We start from the raw sequence: 19,470 nt of genomic DNA, 5'->3' as shown, positions 1-19,470 counted from the left end.
TGTCGATTTTGCAATCTATTTCCCAAATACGTGAAAAACCCCAATTTTTAGGCTTTTTGAGCATTCTAGAGTCCATAAATACCAATCAGAAGAAGACCTAAAGGGGCACGCAGAGAAGATCGAAGAAAAGACTCGAAGAACGCCATCAGAATCAACTTGAAAGCGGATCTCCTTTAATATTGAAGATCTCCATTTAATTTCCTTCAAAGTTTTATTAAGTTTCTTTATATCTTGTTGTTATCCTAATTTTGAGATGTTTCCATTCCAAATTATGAACTAAATTCCCTAGATACCTAGGAAAGATGAAACCTATGATGAATCTTATTGTTTAATTTCTGATTTACATGATAAATACTTGATTCTTGTTCTCAATTATGTATGCTTATTTCGTGTTTTAATATTTTCAAGATATTGATTCATGTTTAATATGCTTATTTCAGTATAACAAAAGCCTATGTTTAAGAGTAGATCTAACATAATTGAGTGGAGTTGCATGTAATCCTAGAAATAGGATGACATAAATCTATCGGATTAGAGTCAAATCTCATAGAGGAGTCCATAGATCGAGTTAATGCGACAATAAAGGTTTTAATTAGAAAGAGATTTCAATTAATCAACGTAGAGTCAATTGTTCTTACTCTTGAAAGAGACATTAACATAATTTAGGGATTCCTACGGATCAAGACACAAGTGAACAAATAGTTTAATTCAGATTTAGAATAATAGGTGAAATCTAGGTGGATCCTTTCCTGGGTATTCTCTATCTAATTGATTATTTTCGATTATTTTCCTATTTCATTCTCTGTTGCGTTCGTAGTTAAATTAGATTAGTAAATTTAGATTAAAAATAATCACTTCAATTTATCGGCTAAGTAATAGAAAAACGGTAATTACTAGTACTTTTAGTCCTCGTGGATATGATATTCCCTACTCACCATAGCTATACTATTGTTCAATAGGTGTGCTTGCCTTTGTCGTAATTATAGTTAGCTTAGTGACCATCAAGTTTTTAGCGCCATTGTTGAGGACTAAAATATTAGGAACACTCAATTTTTATTAATTTAGCCATTTTTATTTTATTATATTTTTACTTTTAGTTTAATTTTTGTTAACTAATTTTTCTTTTATTTTCTTCTGGTAGGTTCCTTTAGTTTATGACTAGAAAAAACCCTTCGGGACCATTACTGTTTGACAGTGAAATTGAAAGTACAGCTTGCAAAAATTGTAGAGAAGCAAGACAGAGTCGACAGAGTATAGTAGATGAGTAAGAGGACGTTATTATTATTACTGAAGATATGGGTGATGATCGGAATATTCAGCTACCTCCTGCAGTTACTGCAAAACCAGATCCTGTTTCTTGTACTATGTACAATTATATCAAGCCCACTCTAACTAGGGCTAAATCGAGTATTGTGAGACCCACTATTGCTGCAAATAAGTTTGAACTGAAGTCAAACACTATTCAGACGGTACAACAATTTGTTCAATTCGATGGTTTGCAAGACGAAGATATCGTCGGTATACCCGACTAGCATTTGGTGCAAATATTGTTGGTTTATCCAACTAGAGCTAGGCTCACAATTACTATCGTCAGTATACCCGACTAGCACTGGGTGTAAATATCGTTGGTTTATCCAACTAGAGCTGGGCTCATATTTAATACTATCGGTTAATCCGACTAGTGCTAGGCATAACTTTTTCTGCAGTTTACAGCAAGGCATCGGGTGCCACGTCGCTAATAGATCTTGCGGTAAGGTTACTTGAATTATCAAAAGAACTGAAATCTTATTTGGTTAAGTTATAATTTCATACTAATGTCGATTGTTTTTTTTTTTTTGTGTGTGTGTGTTTAGCTAATAAATAGAACCTATTAATGGTAAATTGATTTACATGTTGGCACATAGTGTGCGAGATATTCGCTTATCTGGTATTAGTCTAAGTGGGTCAACAGACACAGGGTTGTTTCAAGGTTATATGAGTTCAATACGAATTAGTACAGATATGTATACGAAATATGTAGAAATGATATACATATATGACATATGAATTCATGGCATGGCTAACTAGGTTGATGATTATGTGTTAGGCTTTTTGGCCAAATTGAGTTGTGATATGCCTTGTTTTACTTACTTAAATTGTAGTTAAACGAGTATGAAAAGAAGGAAAGATTGTTAATTGCTTGAATTAGAATTGCTATGGAAGTATGGAAAGGTATGAATTATTAGACAATCGAAATAAGCTTAGGCACATGCTTGAAAATGTGAATGCATTTAAGTAGGGTGTACTTATACTATGATGTTTTGAGATGGTTTTTTAGTTTATGTGAGAATTAAAATTGAGAGGCTAATGTTGTTTTGACTAAGGCCAAGACATGTTGGATTGACTAAAGTGGCTTATGATTATAAATTGTAGTGGTAAGCTTTATTTTTGAATTACGAACTTACTAAGCATTACATGCTTACTTTGTGTTAATTTCTTTGTATATTTAGATATTGAAAGCTCATTCGGGTTGGAAATTGGAGGAGATTTCATCACACTATCTATCGACTATTTTGGTATTGTGGTTTTATAATTCTGGTTATAATGGCATTTATAGGTCAGTTTGGCTAATTGTAGCTTATATCTCTTGTTGTGTTTTTAGCCATTCGATTTGGCTTGAAAATGGTATATGTTTTTTTATGTAAACATGTGTAAATGGATTTATGATATGTGGGGTATGGCTGCCAAGTGAATGTCTTGTTTGTGAATTGGTATTTTGTGTACAAATGGTTGATTGAGATATGGCATGCATGTTAAATTTTAGTCACAAAGTTTCCTTTATGTGTTTGACCATTTAGATAGATTTTGGAAGTTTAAATTGGCATGTTTAAAGTGGCCAATTAAGGTGCCTATTAGTATCATGGTTGTGTGTGATCTTATAAGATGTTATAAGCTTGTTATTGATTGGTTTGGAATGTCTAAATATGCCATGTTTATATGCACATTGAGGTATTTAGGTTGTTACCAAGTTGGGTGAGAAATATGGCTTGAAAAATAGCCTATTTTCATCCACACAGGCAGAGACACGGGCGTGTGTCTCAGCCATGTATGACGCACGGCTTAGCACACGGGTGTATGTCTTGGCTGTGTGACCCCTGCACCTAATTAATGCAAATTCAATTGTTCACATAGCCTAGCACACGGGCGCGTGGCTTGGCCATGTGACCCAAGTCAGAGAGTTACATGGGTATGGGCACGGGCTGGAACACAGTCGTGTGCCTCACATCGAATGCCCACACAGCCTGAGACACGGGTGTATAACTTGGCCATGTGAGCCACACAGCCTGGCCACACGGGCTTGTGTCCCCTGCACTTAAAAGGAATTTTGTGATTTCTCGAAAAATTCTCCGAGCTTCCGGTTTAGTCCCGACTTGATTCTAATCTTTATTTTGGGCCTCGATGACTCATTTAAGGGACTTTATGATTGATTATGAATGGTTTTTTATTTGAATGTGAGATGAACATAAAATGTTTGTTTGTTCGATTATAAGTCCAATAATGCTCCATAACTCTATTCCAGAGTCTGATACGGGTTAAGGGTGTTACAGTTGCATTCGTAGTTAAATTAGATTAGTAAATTTAGATTAAAAACAATCGCTTCAATTTATCAATTAAATAATAACAAAATGGTAATTACTAGTACTTTTAGTCCTTGTGGATACGATATTCCCTACTCACCATATCTATACTATTGTTCAATAGGTGCGCTTGCCTTTGTCGTAATTATAGTTAGTTTAGTGACCATCAGCTACCATTTCTGAACGGGCTGATCTACGAAAATTGAACTAACTCTAATATCACTTGTTGGGGATCGACTCGATTAAGTAACAAATAAGTAAAATTAGTAGAAGAATTTGAGAAATTGAATACACAAATTTAACATGGAAAAACCCGTCCAAAGAGGAAAAAAAAACCCACAGGCAAAGATAATTTTACTATAATTGAAAAAGAACGAAGAGTACAAAAGATGGAGATAAAAACTAAACCCCGAAACCTGAAAAATGAATAAACCTTCAAAACATAAACACAAAATTCTTCAAAAGTATTATGAGTTGTAATATTTAATAGGTGTTTTTTCTAAGGTTGTAAAATAGCATATTTATATATTAAATTAAGAGGTCAAATAATAAATGCTAAATATATTATATTAATAAATACTAAATCTTCTAAAATAAAAATATATTTTGTTTAACTTGACTTGCAAATAATCTCTTATTTTATTTAATGAAATTTGAGTCGAACAATTCTAACAATATCAAATATTAATCTTTTATCATATTTATAAATTTTGTTTGTGAATTAACTCAAACAATATTCTCAGTTAAAAAAATGGTCAATCTCATAAAGTAAAACACAATCTGCCTTAGCCCTTAGATGTGGAATAAGATGTGCCAACATCTACACCCGCACTGCCTAAAACATCACGGCTTGTGAATCAACAGAACCAAAAGACGGAGCCACAACAACATCGGCACAAGCGTTGACTGTTGGGTTCGGCTTCACAGGCTGATCGCTCTGAGTGTATCAAAAGCCCAATTTGAACCTAGAATTCAAGCTCAATATTAGGCTAAGGAGCCAAAATGGGCAGTTTTTAAGGGTTTTTTTTATACTTTTTAATTTTTATCTTTATAACTTTTTTTTAATAATTTTTCTTGTTTTATATTTTTCTTTTTTAAGCTTTTTTAAAATATTCATATAATAGCATTATTGTGACATCACCATCTCTCACTTAGCAAAAAGATAGTAGATGAAAACCTCAACCAGTTTTTTTTACGTAAAAAAGAACATAAAGCTAGATCAGGAAAAAAACAGACTAAATTGAGAAAATGGTATGTTTTAAGGACTAAAAGATGTATTAAGCGTTTTGTTTTTCATAATTGGGCAAAACATGTCGTAGACCTGCCTGATGTTTTACTCGCTTGAATATCACACGGACCAATCTGAGAGAGGTCAAACCTTGAATCCGCCAGGTGTTCTATTATCTTCTAAATACGGTATCCAGTTCAAGTCTTTGTTTAGGGGTTTCATCTATTTCCAACTCAAATTTGCTTGAGGCTTAATGTTATTATTTGATATTAAGAAATAATAAGGAAAACAAATATTTTTAAATTCACTTAAAGTCAAAATTTTGAGTTAACAATACCAAACAGTTTCAATTATCATCTAAATTTTAAATTAGTTCCAAATTTTGAAATAATATTATTTTATAGATGTAGAATATTTTTAAAATATTTAAATTAAATTGTAAATATATATACATGTGGATATATAAAAGACATAGGAAAAAACTTTTAAGGTTTATAGAATAACTATACATATTTTTACAATTTAACTCATGAGTTCCGTTGAGATTTAACACAAATTTTTAGAATTTTTAATGCTATTAATCCAAAATATTTATAGCAGAAAAAAAAAAGAGGAAACCAAAAGCTGGTTACTTTCATTACACAAGATTTTAATCCATGGATGTTTGTAAGAAGAAGAAAAAAAGTTATTTTTCAAAACAAAGAGGGAGGAAAAAGGGGAAGAAATAGTTAGCTTATGAAGCACTTCATATTCTTATTCTATGTATCTAAGCAGTAAGCAACAGCAAAAAAAAAAAAGAATTAAAAAAAAAAGCAAAATGTACAGAAAAAAAAAAAAGGAACCCACTAACATGGATGAGTTTAGGATTTAAATATATTCATCCACTTTAGCAATTTCCTTGTTTGACTCTCTCCTATGTCATTTTGCCTTTCTTCATTTTTTTAATTTGAAACTGGTACTTTGATCTTCCTCTATTTTTATTGTTATCTTGATACTATTATGCATGTTTTCATATGAAAATTTTATTCGTTTTTGGTGGATTTTTGGGCTTGGCTTAGTTTCTTTGATATTTATGGCTTTGATATTGTTTATGTATGTTTACATCTTTGATAGCTATGGTTTTTTTTCTTTCTTATCTGATATGGGATTCTTTTGATGCTTAGGTTTTTGGTTTCTGCATGGAAATTTACATTATTATTTTCTTTTTTTCAGTGTAATATTTGAGATATAACTGGATGAGGAAAATACTACTGTGATTGTTTTCATGGGAAATACATGCCTTAGATCTTTCAAGGGTAATAATCATTTTCAGGGCTACAATACCACCACTGGTACCAATTTGGCTCCATCCATCAGCCCCACAGCTAACACCATGAGAAGAGCCTTTGATCACCAAGCTCATTTTGTTTTAGGCCGTAAGACCCCTAATATCCATGAGCTTTACACTTTTGGCCGCAAATTAGGACAAGGACAGTTTGGGATTACTTACTTATGTACCGATATTTCGACCGGGATTGAATATGCTTGTAAGTCAATATCGAAAAGGAAGTTGATTCGCAAGGAGGATGTGGAGGATGTTAGGAGGGAGATTCAGATTATGCATCATTTGGCTGGTCATAAGAATATCGTGTCGATTAAAGGCGCTTATGAGGATACTTTATATGTGTATATCGTGATGGAGTTTTGCTCCGGAGGCGAACTGTTCGATAGAATTATCCAGAGAGGGCATTACAGTGAGAGGAAGGCAGCTGAGTTGACTAAGATTATTGTTGGTGTTATTGAGGTTTGCCATTCACTCGGGGTTATGCATAGAGACTTGAAGCCTGAGAATTTCTTGTTGGTTAACAAGGATGATGATTTCTCACTCAAGGCAATTGATTTTGGACTCTCGGCCTTCTTTAAACCTGGTATCGAATGTTCTTAACTTTTACTGAATTTGAAGCAACTTAAGTAGCTGGAGCATACACCAAGTAGTAAAAGAGATAACATTTAGTTTGTAATAAAACCAATGTCATTTCGAAATTCAAGCTGTTTAACTTAACGTGTGCTTTACTCCTTCAGGGGAAATCTTTAGTGATGTTGTTGGAAGCCCGTATTATGTCGCTCCTGAAGTACTCCTCAAACATTATGGACCTGAAGCAGACATATGGTCTGCAGGAGTTATACTCTATATATTGCTATGTGGCTTGCCACCGTTTTGGGCAGGTATTCTTTATATTTCGACTCTGCATCGGGATCACTTTTCAAGTAGTTCTATGTCTAATATACTTACGGACCTACCACTCTGTATGTACTTTAGAAACAATACAAGGAATCTTCGCTGCTGTGCTAAAAGGACATATTGACTTCAGCTCTTACCCATGGCCCCTAATATCCGATAGCGCAAAGGATCTAATCCGGAAGATGTTGTGCATTCACCCTTCAGAACGGTTGACAGCTCATGAAGTATTATGTATGTCATGCATAGTAGCTCTCTATTATTATCTGTTTGATGGTCATGAATGTTCTGAACCTTGATACAAAGCAATAAGTACTATTATTTATTATATTTATGCACCTTCTCCATTTCTTTTTTGAATCATTTAGGTCATCCTTGGATTTGTAAAAATGGGGTTGCCCCGGATAAGGCACTGGATCCGGCAATACTTTCTCGCCTCAAGCAATTCTCGGCAATGAATAAATTAAAGAAGATGGCTTTACGGGTAAGATTCTCAAGATTTATGTGTAATATGATGAAGAATCTGTATGTGTGTGTTACGTACGTATGTTTAGAGTTCTGTCTTAACAACTATGGAATTTCATGATGGCCTTAAGCATGCTCCTTTTATAGTTAATGCAATCAGACTCATTTGTGACAGATAAAGCTCTGCCCTTTTGTGCTATCAGGTAATAGCTGAAAGCCTCTCTGAGGAGGAGATTGCTGGTTTGCGAGAAATATTTACAGCTATGGATACTGGTAAGAGCGGTGCTATCACATTTGATGAACTCAAAGCCGGTTTGCAAAGATATGGTGCCACCTTGAAAGATACAGAGATTCAGGACCTTATGAATGCAGTAAGTTTGTTTATGAAGCAGATATCTAAATAATTGTTTCATTTTTCAAGCTTTTGTTTCGTATTGCTTCTTCTTCCTTTGGTCTAAATGCCCGGTTACATGTTTGCTTGAATTTGCGAGAGATGCAGCAGTTGTGTCCCCTCGAAATTCTCTTTTTGCACAATTATGTGGCTGTTATGCTTATAATGTTATTTGTGTGGTCAGGCTGATGTGAGCAATAGCGGGACCATCGATTACGGTGAATTTATAGCTGCAACAATTCACCTTAATAAGCTAGAGCGCAAGGAGCATCTCGTTGCAGCATTCCAGTACTTTGATAAGGATAAAAGTGGCTATATTACGATTGGTGAGCTTAAACAAGTTTGTGCCGAGCTTAACATGAAAAATGTTTTACTTGAGGATATAATCCAAGAAGTCGATCAAGATAACGTAAGTCATTTTGTACCTTGATGTTCGGGTCATTACATTAGTTGATTTCTTATATGGTTGAACATGGTACTGATAACAACGATGTAGAGTTTCCGAGTACGTCACCATCCCGCTGTTTACAGTTCCTAAATTTTGTCTATGACTTGACATTGATGACACCATGTCAGTTTACATTAAACCAAAGCTGTGGGGTTTTGGCAAAGCAAGTTGTCGTTCAAATGATCTTTTGCTTTGTTTTCGGTTCGTTTGATTAAAATGTTCTGCAACATTTGCTTTATTTCAGGATGGAAGAATCGACTATGCTGAATTTGTTGCCGTGATGCAAAAAGGCAATGCAGGAGTTGGTAGACGACCCATGAGAAACAGTCTGAATATGAGCATTAGAGATGTGCCGGGTTCTCAATAATTGCTGGCCACACACATCATGTACAGGTACCTTTAGGCTATATATGTTCTTTTCATGTCTCAATAACTTCCGGGATAGTTGTAGCACCGGTAAAATAGATCACCTTGTACAGGTATCTTTGAATTATATATGCCCTTTCATGTCTTGATATCTTCCGAAATGGCATTCCGACTCGCTTTTAGCCCAAAATTTCAAATGGTCTGTAACTGTGTACTTGTAAAAGCACATGCTGTGGCTTCACCTGTATCTAATTTACTAATTCAAATGGCTTTGAACTATTGTGATACATTAGAAGTTACTGTGAAGAACTGAGAAAGCATTAGAAAACTCAATAATTTCGATGCACAATCAATGAACTATCTCCTATCCTACATGTAATGTGTATGGAAATGAGAATGAATCGAACAGCTCTGAAGAATTTGTGTTGCATCATCGATAGAACTTAAGATATAGACTTAAGTAGGCTTGTTTTTCATTACTGCTAGACTAGCGATTAGAGTTCGTAAAATCAGGTACGTATCATCTTGTTTTTGCGAACTGTTTCTAACCTTCTAATTATATGATACTGTTGGCAGATTGTACAGCAAAACTGGAAAACGGAATATCCAGAATGAAACTTTTTCGGCTTAACAGTTCCGGTTCCTCCGATGTCACCCCGGACTCCCGTCACCAAAGAAATGGTCATGGAAAGGTTCTTTGTTATTGGTTTATAATGCTATAGGCCAGTTTGTATGAATTAATGAGAAAATAATGTCAATATAGCAATAAGATGACCTAGATTAGATTTATAATACCTGGATTGTATAATAAATTTGTGGTTTTATTAGTACTCCAATTTCCATGGACTTAAAAGTTTTATTTACTAAGGATCAATCTGAAAATTAAGATATAATTTAGGGGTCAACTACTAAATATCCTAAAATTGATCCAAAAATGAAAACTTAAGTTGATTAATTATTTGACCATAAAAGATGTATAAAATCTATAACTCGAATCATTTTAACTTAAAATTGATTTGAACTTAAAATTATTTAAAACCAAAATGATCTAAACTGATAATAATCCTACTAAAAAAACCCAAATTTTAATCTTGAATGATTCACACAAAAACAACTCCAACTGGAATGAATTGATGTATACCTTTTGATTTAAATCAAACCAAGTTCTTTACTGTTGCACCAGTACCTTATTTAACTTTGTGTTTACTAAGTATCATTTTGTTTGTATTTTGTCTAAAATTATCAAATCTACTTAAAAAGATAAATAAAAGGTCAAATTATGAATTTGGTCCTTTTATTATGCAAGAGATATATTGTATATACTTTACTTTGACATAATTTTATTCATTTACTTTTATAATGTCATTATTAATTTAAATAGTTAATATTATTAACTATTTTGACTAAAATGTTGACATGAATTTTTTATTTAAAACACTCTTAGCTCATCATATTTGTATTCTTTTTTGTTAAAAGTTTTTAAAAAAAAACTATGCCAACATTTTAACAAAGATGATTAACACCGTCAGCTATTTACACTAACCAATGATATTACAAAAGTAAAAGATCAAATTATGTCAAATTATATAGATTGAATCCCAAATTTAAATAAAATAAAGGGATCAAAAATAGAATTTGACTAAATAATTTAACAAAAAGAAGTGTCATATATAAAACACTAGTAAACTAATATGATGCCGAAATTCATTTTTGGGTGAAAATGCACCATTTTTAAAACCAGACTAATTCGGTCAATCAGGCTAGGAACTAATCGAGGTATTGATCCGAACTAAGGGATGAAACCGATTGATCCATGAATCGCTTGAACTAGTTGAATTGGATGGTCGGACTAATTGAATCGATGGTTGAATCAATTTTCTAAATGTAACACCCCAAACCTGGCCTAGACATTATGGCCGAATCCGGAGATATCACAAAAAATGGGTTAGAAAACTGAGTCGTTACGTAAAATCATCTCAGTTTATTAGCTCATATACTTTATAACCATTTTCGAAAATGTTAATTAATTGGTTTGTTTGCCAAAACTTATTTTACAGTGGAAGTTTAACAAACCCATTTCATTTTAGAAATCTTATTCATATTTTTCGAAAAACCTCTTTTTTGAATAAAAACTGTCATTTTCATAAAATATTTTACCAAAGCATGCAAATTATCAACAATCCAAAAATCAACCGTTAGAAATCATATATTCTAGAGAGTCCCAGAAATTACAAACTCTCGAATGAAAACCAAATCATAAATAAAGCCATAATTTGCCAAGTTTAAACTGTTTACAGTTGAGTGGTCACCGTTGAGTCTCCACCGCACCGATCCGCCTAAGTCGGTGGATTACCTAAACAGAACAGACAAATAGATGTGAGTTTTCATAAACTCAGTGTGTAACCCAACAGAATTAAGCATGCAAACATACAGATACTGAATCGGGCTTATGCCCTTTTTAGATACAGTAAACAGAATCAGATATACAGAATTCTACCCCCATCCTCTACACACCAACTCCGACCATTCCAGCACACCATGTGGGGTTAAAACACCCACCCATCCCTACACACCATATTGTGCCATTACGACACATGTCAGATAATGTGCAGCCAAGTTGCCAGAATATAGGCGATAATCTCCATACAGAAAACTTCCTCCTCATATACAAATCACACCCCAAAATCATATACGGAAACAGATACAGAATAACATACTAGACATGCTCAACATGCTTATGTACAGATATCAGATATACAGATAGCAGGATAAACAATAATGCATAGTAATGTCTTACTCAGGGCATACTACCAGAATATCAAATCACATAAAATTTAGGGTTTGGTTAGCCTTTACCGACCCTACGGTAGGCCCACAGTCGATCGGAACAACCTATACGACCCTAGGGAAAATTTTAGAAATATGGGCCCACGTGTCCGTATGGCTTGCCCGTATGGTCCACACGGCCTGGCCCAAAAACCCACACGCCTAACTTGGCCTAGCCTATGTAGCTCACACGGCCACACTCCGACCACCACACGGACGTGTCTTGCACATGGCCATGCCTTCGTCGACCACACGGTCGTGTCTGACACACGACCAACCACACAGCCAGGCACACACCTATGTGGCGTCGACAGTGAGGTTTTTTGGCTTTTGTCGAAGCTTATTTTTCTGCATTTCAGGTACACACTTGTTTCAATTTTACTGTAAAAACACTCCTTAGACCACCAGCACCTAAAAGCAGAATATCCAACCTCTTTAACGACCAAAAATCAAGTTAACAAAAACTAAATCGATCAACAACCAAAAACTTACCACCGCTAAAACTGTCACACGCCGTAATCTAAACCGTTGGAGTCACAACCATTGTCTCACCGTATTCTCCTACGCCACTAAATTCAACGATTACTACTATATATTGGCTATCATTAAGATTTCCTACAATTTCAAAAACCATTCGATAACAAAAACCCAACTTCACTTACCAAACCAATTAACGAAACTGAAAATCGTAGCAGCAATAGTTGAATGAGTAAAACAACAGTAATCTGAAGAAGAATGAACAAAAAATCAAAAATCAAAGATAGAGGAAGAGAGAAAAAATCGTCAGGAGGGGAGTTTTGGGAAAAAGAAAAAAAAACTAACAAATCAAAAATCTGATAACCACCTTATAATTTTAGTTCCACTGAAACTCTCTCAGACAATCGAGCAAAAATTAATACTTTTGCTTATGCAGGGATACAAACATAGGACCTCTAGTATAACAACCCTCTTACCATTTGAACCAGGAGGCTCATTTTGATATGACTTAACAGACAATTATAAATAAGCCTTTCCAATAAGAGTAAGGCTTAGATCAGAAAAATAACAAAATTTGGCAAAGAAGAGACTTGAACCCAATACCTCATACACACACCCAGAACACTTAACCACTTAAGTAGATATATAATTGTGCCAAATGTTTACAGAAACAAAATAAATTATTTAGGGCGTTACAACTCTAACCTCCTAAAAGAAATTTCAACCTCAAAATTTACCTGATCCAAACATATGAGGACACTGCTGATGTATCGAGGCCTCAAATTTCCACGTGGCCTCCTCAGTACCATGATTCTGCCATAAAACTTTTACTAGAAGAATGGACTTCCTCCTCAAAACCTTAATATCACGATCTAGAATCTGAATCAGCTTCTCCTCAAAAGTCAAATCAGGCCTAACCTCGATCTCCTCAACTGAGACAACATGAGATAGGCCAGACCAATACCCCTTCAACATCAAAACGTGAAACACATCATAGATAAGGCCTAACTCAGGAGGTAACTCCAACTGATAAGCAATGGACCTCACAAGCTTCAGAATTCAATACGTCCCAATGAACCTAGGGCTCAACTTGCCCTTACGACCGAATTTCAGAACTTTCTTCCATGGAGAAACCTTAAGAAATATGAAGTCCCCCACAGAGTACTCAATATCACACCTCTTCAAATCTGTATAATATTTTTGTCTATCAAAAGCTGCCTTCAGATGATCCTGAATCTGTCTAACTTTATCCTCAGTCTCATAAACCAACTCAAATCCCATTACTCGATATTCACCCAACTCAGTTCAACATAGCAAAGTATGACACTTATGACCATATAAAGCCTCGTAAGGTGTCATCTGAATGCTAGCCATGAAACTGTTATTGTAGGCGAACTCAACTAACAACAAATAATCCTCCCAACTACCTTGGAAATCAATCATACAACTCTGAAGCATATCCTCCAGTATCTGAATCACCCTCTCAGATTGACCACGGTCTGAGGATGGAATGCAATACTGAAGTCCAATCTCGCACCCAAAGTCTCATACAATTTTTTCCAAAATCGATAAGTGAAACGAAGATCTCTATAAAAAAATTATCGAAACAAGAACCCTATGCAATCTACAATCTTAGAAATATACAGCTTTGCTAACTTCTGCAGAAAAAAGTCCGTTCGAACTGGAATAAAATGAGCAGACTTGGTCAATCGATCCACGATGACCCAAACAAAATCCTTTTTAGTGGGTGTCAAGGGCAACTCACTAACGAAGTCTATTGTTACTCGTTCCCATTTCCATAAGGGAATCTTAACGGGTTGGAGTAATAAAATCTGTAACCTCACACTTCAAACCCAGCCAACAGTACAATTCACGACGATCGCGATATATTTTATTACCACCGGGATGCATAGCATAAGGGTTACTATACACCTCCCTCAGAATTAACTGCCTCAAATCAGAATCACTTGGCACATAGATTCGACCTTGAAAACACATAACACCATCATTATTCAGTCAAAAATCTGAAGTGCTGCCACTCTCAACTAGACGAAATCACAAACCCAGAGACTCATCCCCCAACTACTTAACTCGAATCTGATCAATCCAAGTCGGCTTAACTTACAACTCAGTGAATAGACTCCCATCATCAAATAGACTAAGTCGAGCGAACTTCGCTCCGTGATTTAGAGCATCGGCTACCACATTGGCTTTACCAAGATGATACTCTATCATGCAGTCATAATATTTGAGCAGCTCAATCCATCACTGCTATCTAAGATTCAACTCCTTCTGGGTAAAGGGATACTTGAGGCTCTTGTGATTAGTATAGATAATACACCTCTCACCATACAGATAGTGCCTCCGGATTTTTAATGCAAAAACCACTGCAGCCAACTTGAGATCATGCGTCGGATAATTCCTTTCATGAGTCTTAAGTCGACTGGATGCATAAGCCATAACTTTTCCATCTTGTATCAGTACACATCTCAATCTGACATGCGACGCATCACTATATACCATAAAATATTTTCTAGACTTAGGCTATATCAGAACAAGAGCCTGAGTCAGAACAGACTTAAGCTTTTCGAAGCTCGATTGTTGCTCATCAGTCCAGACAAAAGCAACACCATTGCTCAAAAGCTTAGTTAAAGGAACTGCAATCAGAGAGAATCGTTCGACAAACCGCCAATAATAACCTGCCAGACCTAGAAAACTACGGATTTCAAATGCATTCTTAGGCTGTTTCCAATCAAGCACAACCTCAACCTTCCTAGGATCAACTCGGATCCCCTCAGCAAAAATCACGTACCCTAGAAAAGTCACCTCATGCAACCAGAATTTACACTTGCTCAACTTAGGGTAGAGCTGTTTCTCACGAAGAATCTGAAGTACTACTCTAAAATGTTCATCATGCTAATCATCGGTCTTAGAGTAAACCAGAATATCGTCAATGAAGACCACAACGAACTGATCCAGATATGGCTGAAACACTCGGTTCATCAGATCCATGAATACAGCTGGAGCATTTGTCAAACCAAAAGGCATAACTAGGAACTCGTAATGTCCATAACGAGTCCTAAATGCAGTCTTATAAACATCCACTTCCTTGACTCTCAACAATGATACCCAAAACAAAAATCAATCTTCGAAAACACTGAAGCGCCTTGGAACTAATCAAAGAAATCGTTGATCATCGGAAGTGGATACTTGTTCTTTACAGTTAACTTATTCAGTTGTCGATAATCAATACACATCCTCATGGTCCCATCCTTTTTCTTTATAAATAGCCCCCACAGAGACACATTAGGGCAGATGAAACCACGATCCAAAAGTTCTTGAAGTTAAGTCTTAAGCTTTGTAAGCTCCTTCGGTGCCATTCGGTAGGGAGCGATAGACACCGGAACTGTACCCGATAGAAGCTCAATGCAGAACTCAAATTCTCGATTAGAAGGTAAACCCAATAACTCCTCAAGAAAGACATCTGAAAAATCCCTCATTGTTCTGATATCCCCGACAGAAGAGTCTCCAGAAATAGAAACATTGACGTAAGCCAAATACACCTCATACCCTTTTTAAACCAATTTCTCAACCACAAGCGCGGAGATCACATTGGACAGATAATCTCAATGCTCACCTAACCCAACCACTTCTTTATCATCCTCAGTCCTCAAAACAACCCTCTTAGATGCGCAGTCAAAGCTAACATGGTGCTCAACTAACCAGTCCATACCCAGAATTAATTCGAACTCTCCAAACGGAAACTCCATCAGATTTGTCAAAAAAAACAACTCCTTGCACCAATAACCAAACATTCCTATAAAGCTTATTAACTAGAACAGACTGTCCCAATAGATTCAATATAGTGATCTCACTAAAAGTGCTCTCGACAGAAATTTCTAAGTTTTCAGATACAGAACTAGCTACATGGGAGTGTGTAGAACCTATGTCTATCAAAGCAGTATAAGGTACATCAAAAATTAAGAACGTACCGGTGATAACATCTGGAGCATCTCTATCATCTCGGCTTCGAGCATTTCTAACCAGCACCTCTGCTTGGTGCTCTCTGTCCTCAGCCCATACCATTTCCACCCCTAGCCGGTCCATGACCCCTAGGTGGCTACTGAACTACCCTCTAAGGTTGTATAGAACCCAATCCTGAAGCTTGCATCTGATCTGCCTACTGTGGACACTCTCTAATATGGTGTTCCAAAGATCCACACCTTAAACAAGCCCTAATCCTCCTCCAACACTCGTCTAGATGGCGTCTACCACAATCTCCATACGACTGAATCCCAGTAGGAGCAATAGGAGTCCCCACTTTAATTAACCAATCAGGTTTGGCCCTTTTCTTAAGCCTCTGAATAGAGCTAAACGGCTCTGAATCCCTCTTGTTCTTTCCTCTCTCAGGTCCCTGTTCTGGCGCGCTATGCGCTTAACTTCCTCGATAATCTTTGTCTTTTCTATAATAACAGAAAACTCGCGCTCTCTTTGCGGGGCAATCAGAATCCTCAAACTGTCTCTCAAGCTATCCTCAAATCAAACACACTTCTCATACTCAGACGCCATCATGCCTCAAGCATAGCGGCTCAACCTAAAAAACTTAGCCTCATACTCAGCCACTAATCTATCCCCTTGAGTGAGATTCATAAACTCACGCCTACGGGCATCCACATAACTCGCCCCCACGTATTTCCCATGGAAGGCAGTCTTAAAGAAATCTCAGTTTAGACGATCAGATTGAGTACCCTCTTCAACCGTTAACCACCACTGATATGCCTCATCACGAAGCAAAGAGACTGCACCCTTAAGTTTCTACTAGGAAGTACAGTCTAAATCATTCATAATCCTCTTAATGGCCTCTAACCAATACTCAGCCACAGTAGGGATGACTCTAGTGGCACTCCTAAATAGCTCAACTCCATTAGACCAGAGTCGTTCAGTTATTGATCCACGGCCCTCAAATCCAAATGTGGTCCAGCGACCCTTTCTAATAACCTCAGCATGGCTTGGGACAGTGCATCGTCCCCAATCAAACGGCTTTGAGACTCAGTCTCAGTAACAGGCAAAATCGACGTCTCATTTGTATCTAAATTTGGCATATTGCCCAAAGAGGAAGACTCAACTTGAGCCCCCTACGGCTTCTACCACGGCCACGAACACCACGTCCACGTGTTCCACGAGCACTCATCATAAATTTTAAATTTTATCTACATTAAAAAGTTTTATGCACTAGTTTCAGTATTGATTAGCAAATATTTTATGCTAAAATTATCAGGACTTAAGAGATGTTTTCAGAGGTTTCAGTCTTCTAACTATCTTAGTACAGTTTCAAAAAGTACTATCTACAATGTTTTAGAACAGATTTATCTAAGTACAGAGATACTTATAGGATCGGTGCCGAAGACTATATATACTACATACCTTCTCAAATTATTCAAATTGTTTGAAAACTAATTCTTTTGTAATAAGATTTTGGAACCCAAAATTCACAGCCCGAGTTTTACAATCTGACTCTGATACCATTAAATGTAACACACCAAACCCGACCTAGATGTTATGGCCAAATCTGAATATGTCACAGAGAATGGGTTAGAAATCAAAGCGTTACGTAAAATCATCTCAGTTTATTAACTCATATACTTTATAACCATTTTTGAAAACATTAATTAATTGGTTTATTTGCCAAAACTTATTTTACAGTGGAAGTTTAACAAACTCGTTTCATTTTAGAAATTCGATTCGTATTTTTAGAAAACTTTTTTTTGCGTAAAAAACGTTGTTTTAATAAAATATTTTACCAAAGCATGCAAATTATCAACAATTCAAAAATCAACCGTTAAAAATCATAAAGTCTAGAGAGTCTCAGAAATCACAAACTCTCGAATGAAAACCAAATCATAAATAAAGCCATAATTTGTCAAGTTTAAACTGTTTACGGTTGAGTGGTCACCGTTGAGTCTCCGTCGCACCGATCTGCCTAAGTTTGTGGATTACCTAAACAGAACAGACAAAAAAATGTGAGTTTTCATAAACTCGGTGTGTAACCCAACAGAATTAAACATGCAAACATACAGATACAGAATCGGGCTCATGCCTTTGTTAAATACAGTAAACAGAATCAGATATACAGAATTCTACCCCTATGCTCTACACGCTAACTCCGACCATCCCAACACACTATATGAGGTTAAAAACATCCACCCATCTCTACACACCATATTGTGTCATTACGACACATGTCAGATAATGTATAGCCAAGCTGCCAGAATATAGGCGATGATCACCGTACAGAAAACTTCCTCCTCATATACAAATCCCACACCAAAATTATATACGGAAACAGATATAGAATAGCATACTAGACATGATCAACATGCTTATGTATAGATATCAAATATACAGATAGCAGAATATATAGTAATGTATAGTAATGTCCTAATCAGGGCATATGTAACAACCCAATTTTGACCCTATTCGGAATGGTGGTTTCGGGACCACGAATCTGAGTCAGAAAAATATTTAAAAATTATTTTCTGTGTTTATTTTGTGTGAATTTATATCTGTGAAATTTTCATAATTTAATTTTAACGTTTTAGTGTCTGATTAAATAAAAGGACTTAATCGCGTAAATTAAAAACTTGATAGTTAAAAGCATAAGGGCCGAATTGTTAGTGGCTTTTTAAATGGAAACCTTTATGTTGCAATTATCCCATTTGAAAAAAGGGTGGACGGTAATGGGCATGTTATATATGGTTTTATAATTTTATTATTAAGGTTATAATGGTAAAATAAGTAATAATATGTTTAAAATAAAACATATAATAAAAAAACAATGTTCATATTATCATTTTCATGACCGAAACAGTAATAAGAATAAAAGAAAAGAGAAAGCTAGAGTTCGGCACTTACTCAAGCTCAATCAAGGTTCGTTTTTGTTCGATTTTTGATAATTTTTACGTTTTTGATATCATTACTTCGAGTACTACAAAGCCCATGCTTGAATTTTTTATTTTGATGAATATTTTGAGTTGTGTCATTGTTGAAAGCTTGTGATTTTTATTGTTTGGTGATGAAATATGAAACATATGTTTTAGATTAACATGTTTTGTATTGGAGTTTTTGATGATTTTGAGTAATTAGGACTAAATTCAAAAATAATAATTTGAGGGACTAAAAAGTAAAATAAATGAAATATATGGACTTGCATGGGTATGGGTGAAATTCGTCCCAACATGGGTATATTGAAATTTTGTATATTTTGTGTTTTGTGCAATAAAGACTAAATTGTAAAAAGTATAAATGTCAGGGGTAAATTGGTAATTTGCCCATTTATGTGTTTTTGGACTAAATTTAATGAAAATATATTTGAATGAGCTTAATTTGAATATGTTTAGATTAAGAACCAAAAAAATTGGATTTGGATCGGGGGAA

The 19,470-nt window shown here is 35.5% G+C and overlaps 2 protein-coding genes across 3 annotated transcripts; one reads left to right on the top strand and one right to left on the bottom strand.

The window, feature by feature from the left end:
• Positions 1 to 5,327: 5,327 nt before the first annotated feature.
• LOC108461728 (calcium-dependent protein kinase 4-like) lies at positions 5,328 to 9,626 on the top strand. Of its 2 annotated transcripts, none has more exons than XM_053024660.1 (9): positions 5,328 to 5,800; positions 6,158 to 6,752; positions 6,907 to 7,050; positions 7,145 to 7,297; positions 7,432 to 7,547; positions 7,732 to 7,899; positions 8,104 to 8,328; positions 8,612 to 8,760; positions 9,310 to 9,626. In XM_053024660.1, exons 2-8 carry the CDS (start codon positions 6,218 to 6,220, stop codon positions 8,732 to 8,734), a joined length of 1,464 nt encoding a protein of 487 aa, XP_052880620.1. In that variant the 5' UTR covers positions 5,328 to 5,800; positions 6,158 to 6,217; the 3' UTR covers positions 8,735 to 8,760; positions 9,310 to 9,626. The 2 variants fall into 2 exon arrangements, with proteins under 2 accessions (XP_052880620.1, XP_017617140.1); XM_017761651.2 differs by having other exon boundaries at positions 6,058 to 6,752.
• A 2,453-nt stretch (positions 9,627 to 12,079) lies between these two features.
• LOC108462383 (uncharacterized) lies at positions 12,080 to 13,317 on the bottom strand. The gene is made up of 4 exons (XM_017762333.1): positions 13,195 to 13,317; positions 12,774 to 13,086; positions 12,222 to 12,284; positions 12,080 to 12,174 (listed from the first exon to the last, which is right to left on the bottom strand). Exons 1-4 carry the CDS (start codon positions 13,315 to 13,317, stop codon positions 12,080 to 12,082), a joined length of 594 nt encoding a protein of 197 aa, XP_017617822.1.
• Positions 13,318 to 19,470: the final 6,153 nt, after the last annotated feature.

The sequence above is a fragment of the Gossypium arboreum genome, chromosome 13 (genome assembly GCF_025698485.1).
Source record: "Gossypium arboreum isolate Shixiya-1 chromosome 13, ASM2569848v2, whole genome shotgun sequence".
Classification (NCBI taxonomy): Eukaryota; Viridiplantae; Streptophyta; class Magnoliopsida; order Malvales; family Malvaceae; genus Gossypium; species Gossypium arboreum.
The sequence above is the reverse complement of the archived record's forward strand: the minus strand, read 5'-3'. Positions and strand labels throughout refer to the sequence as shown.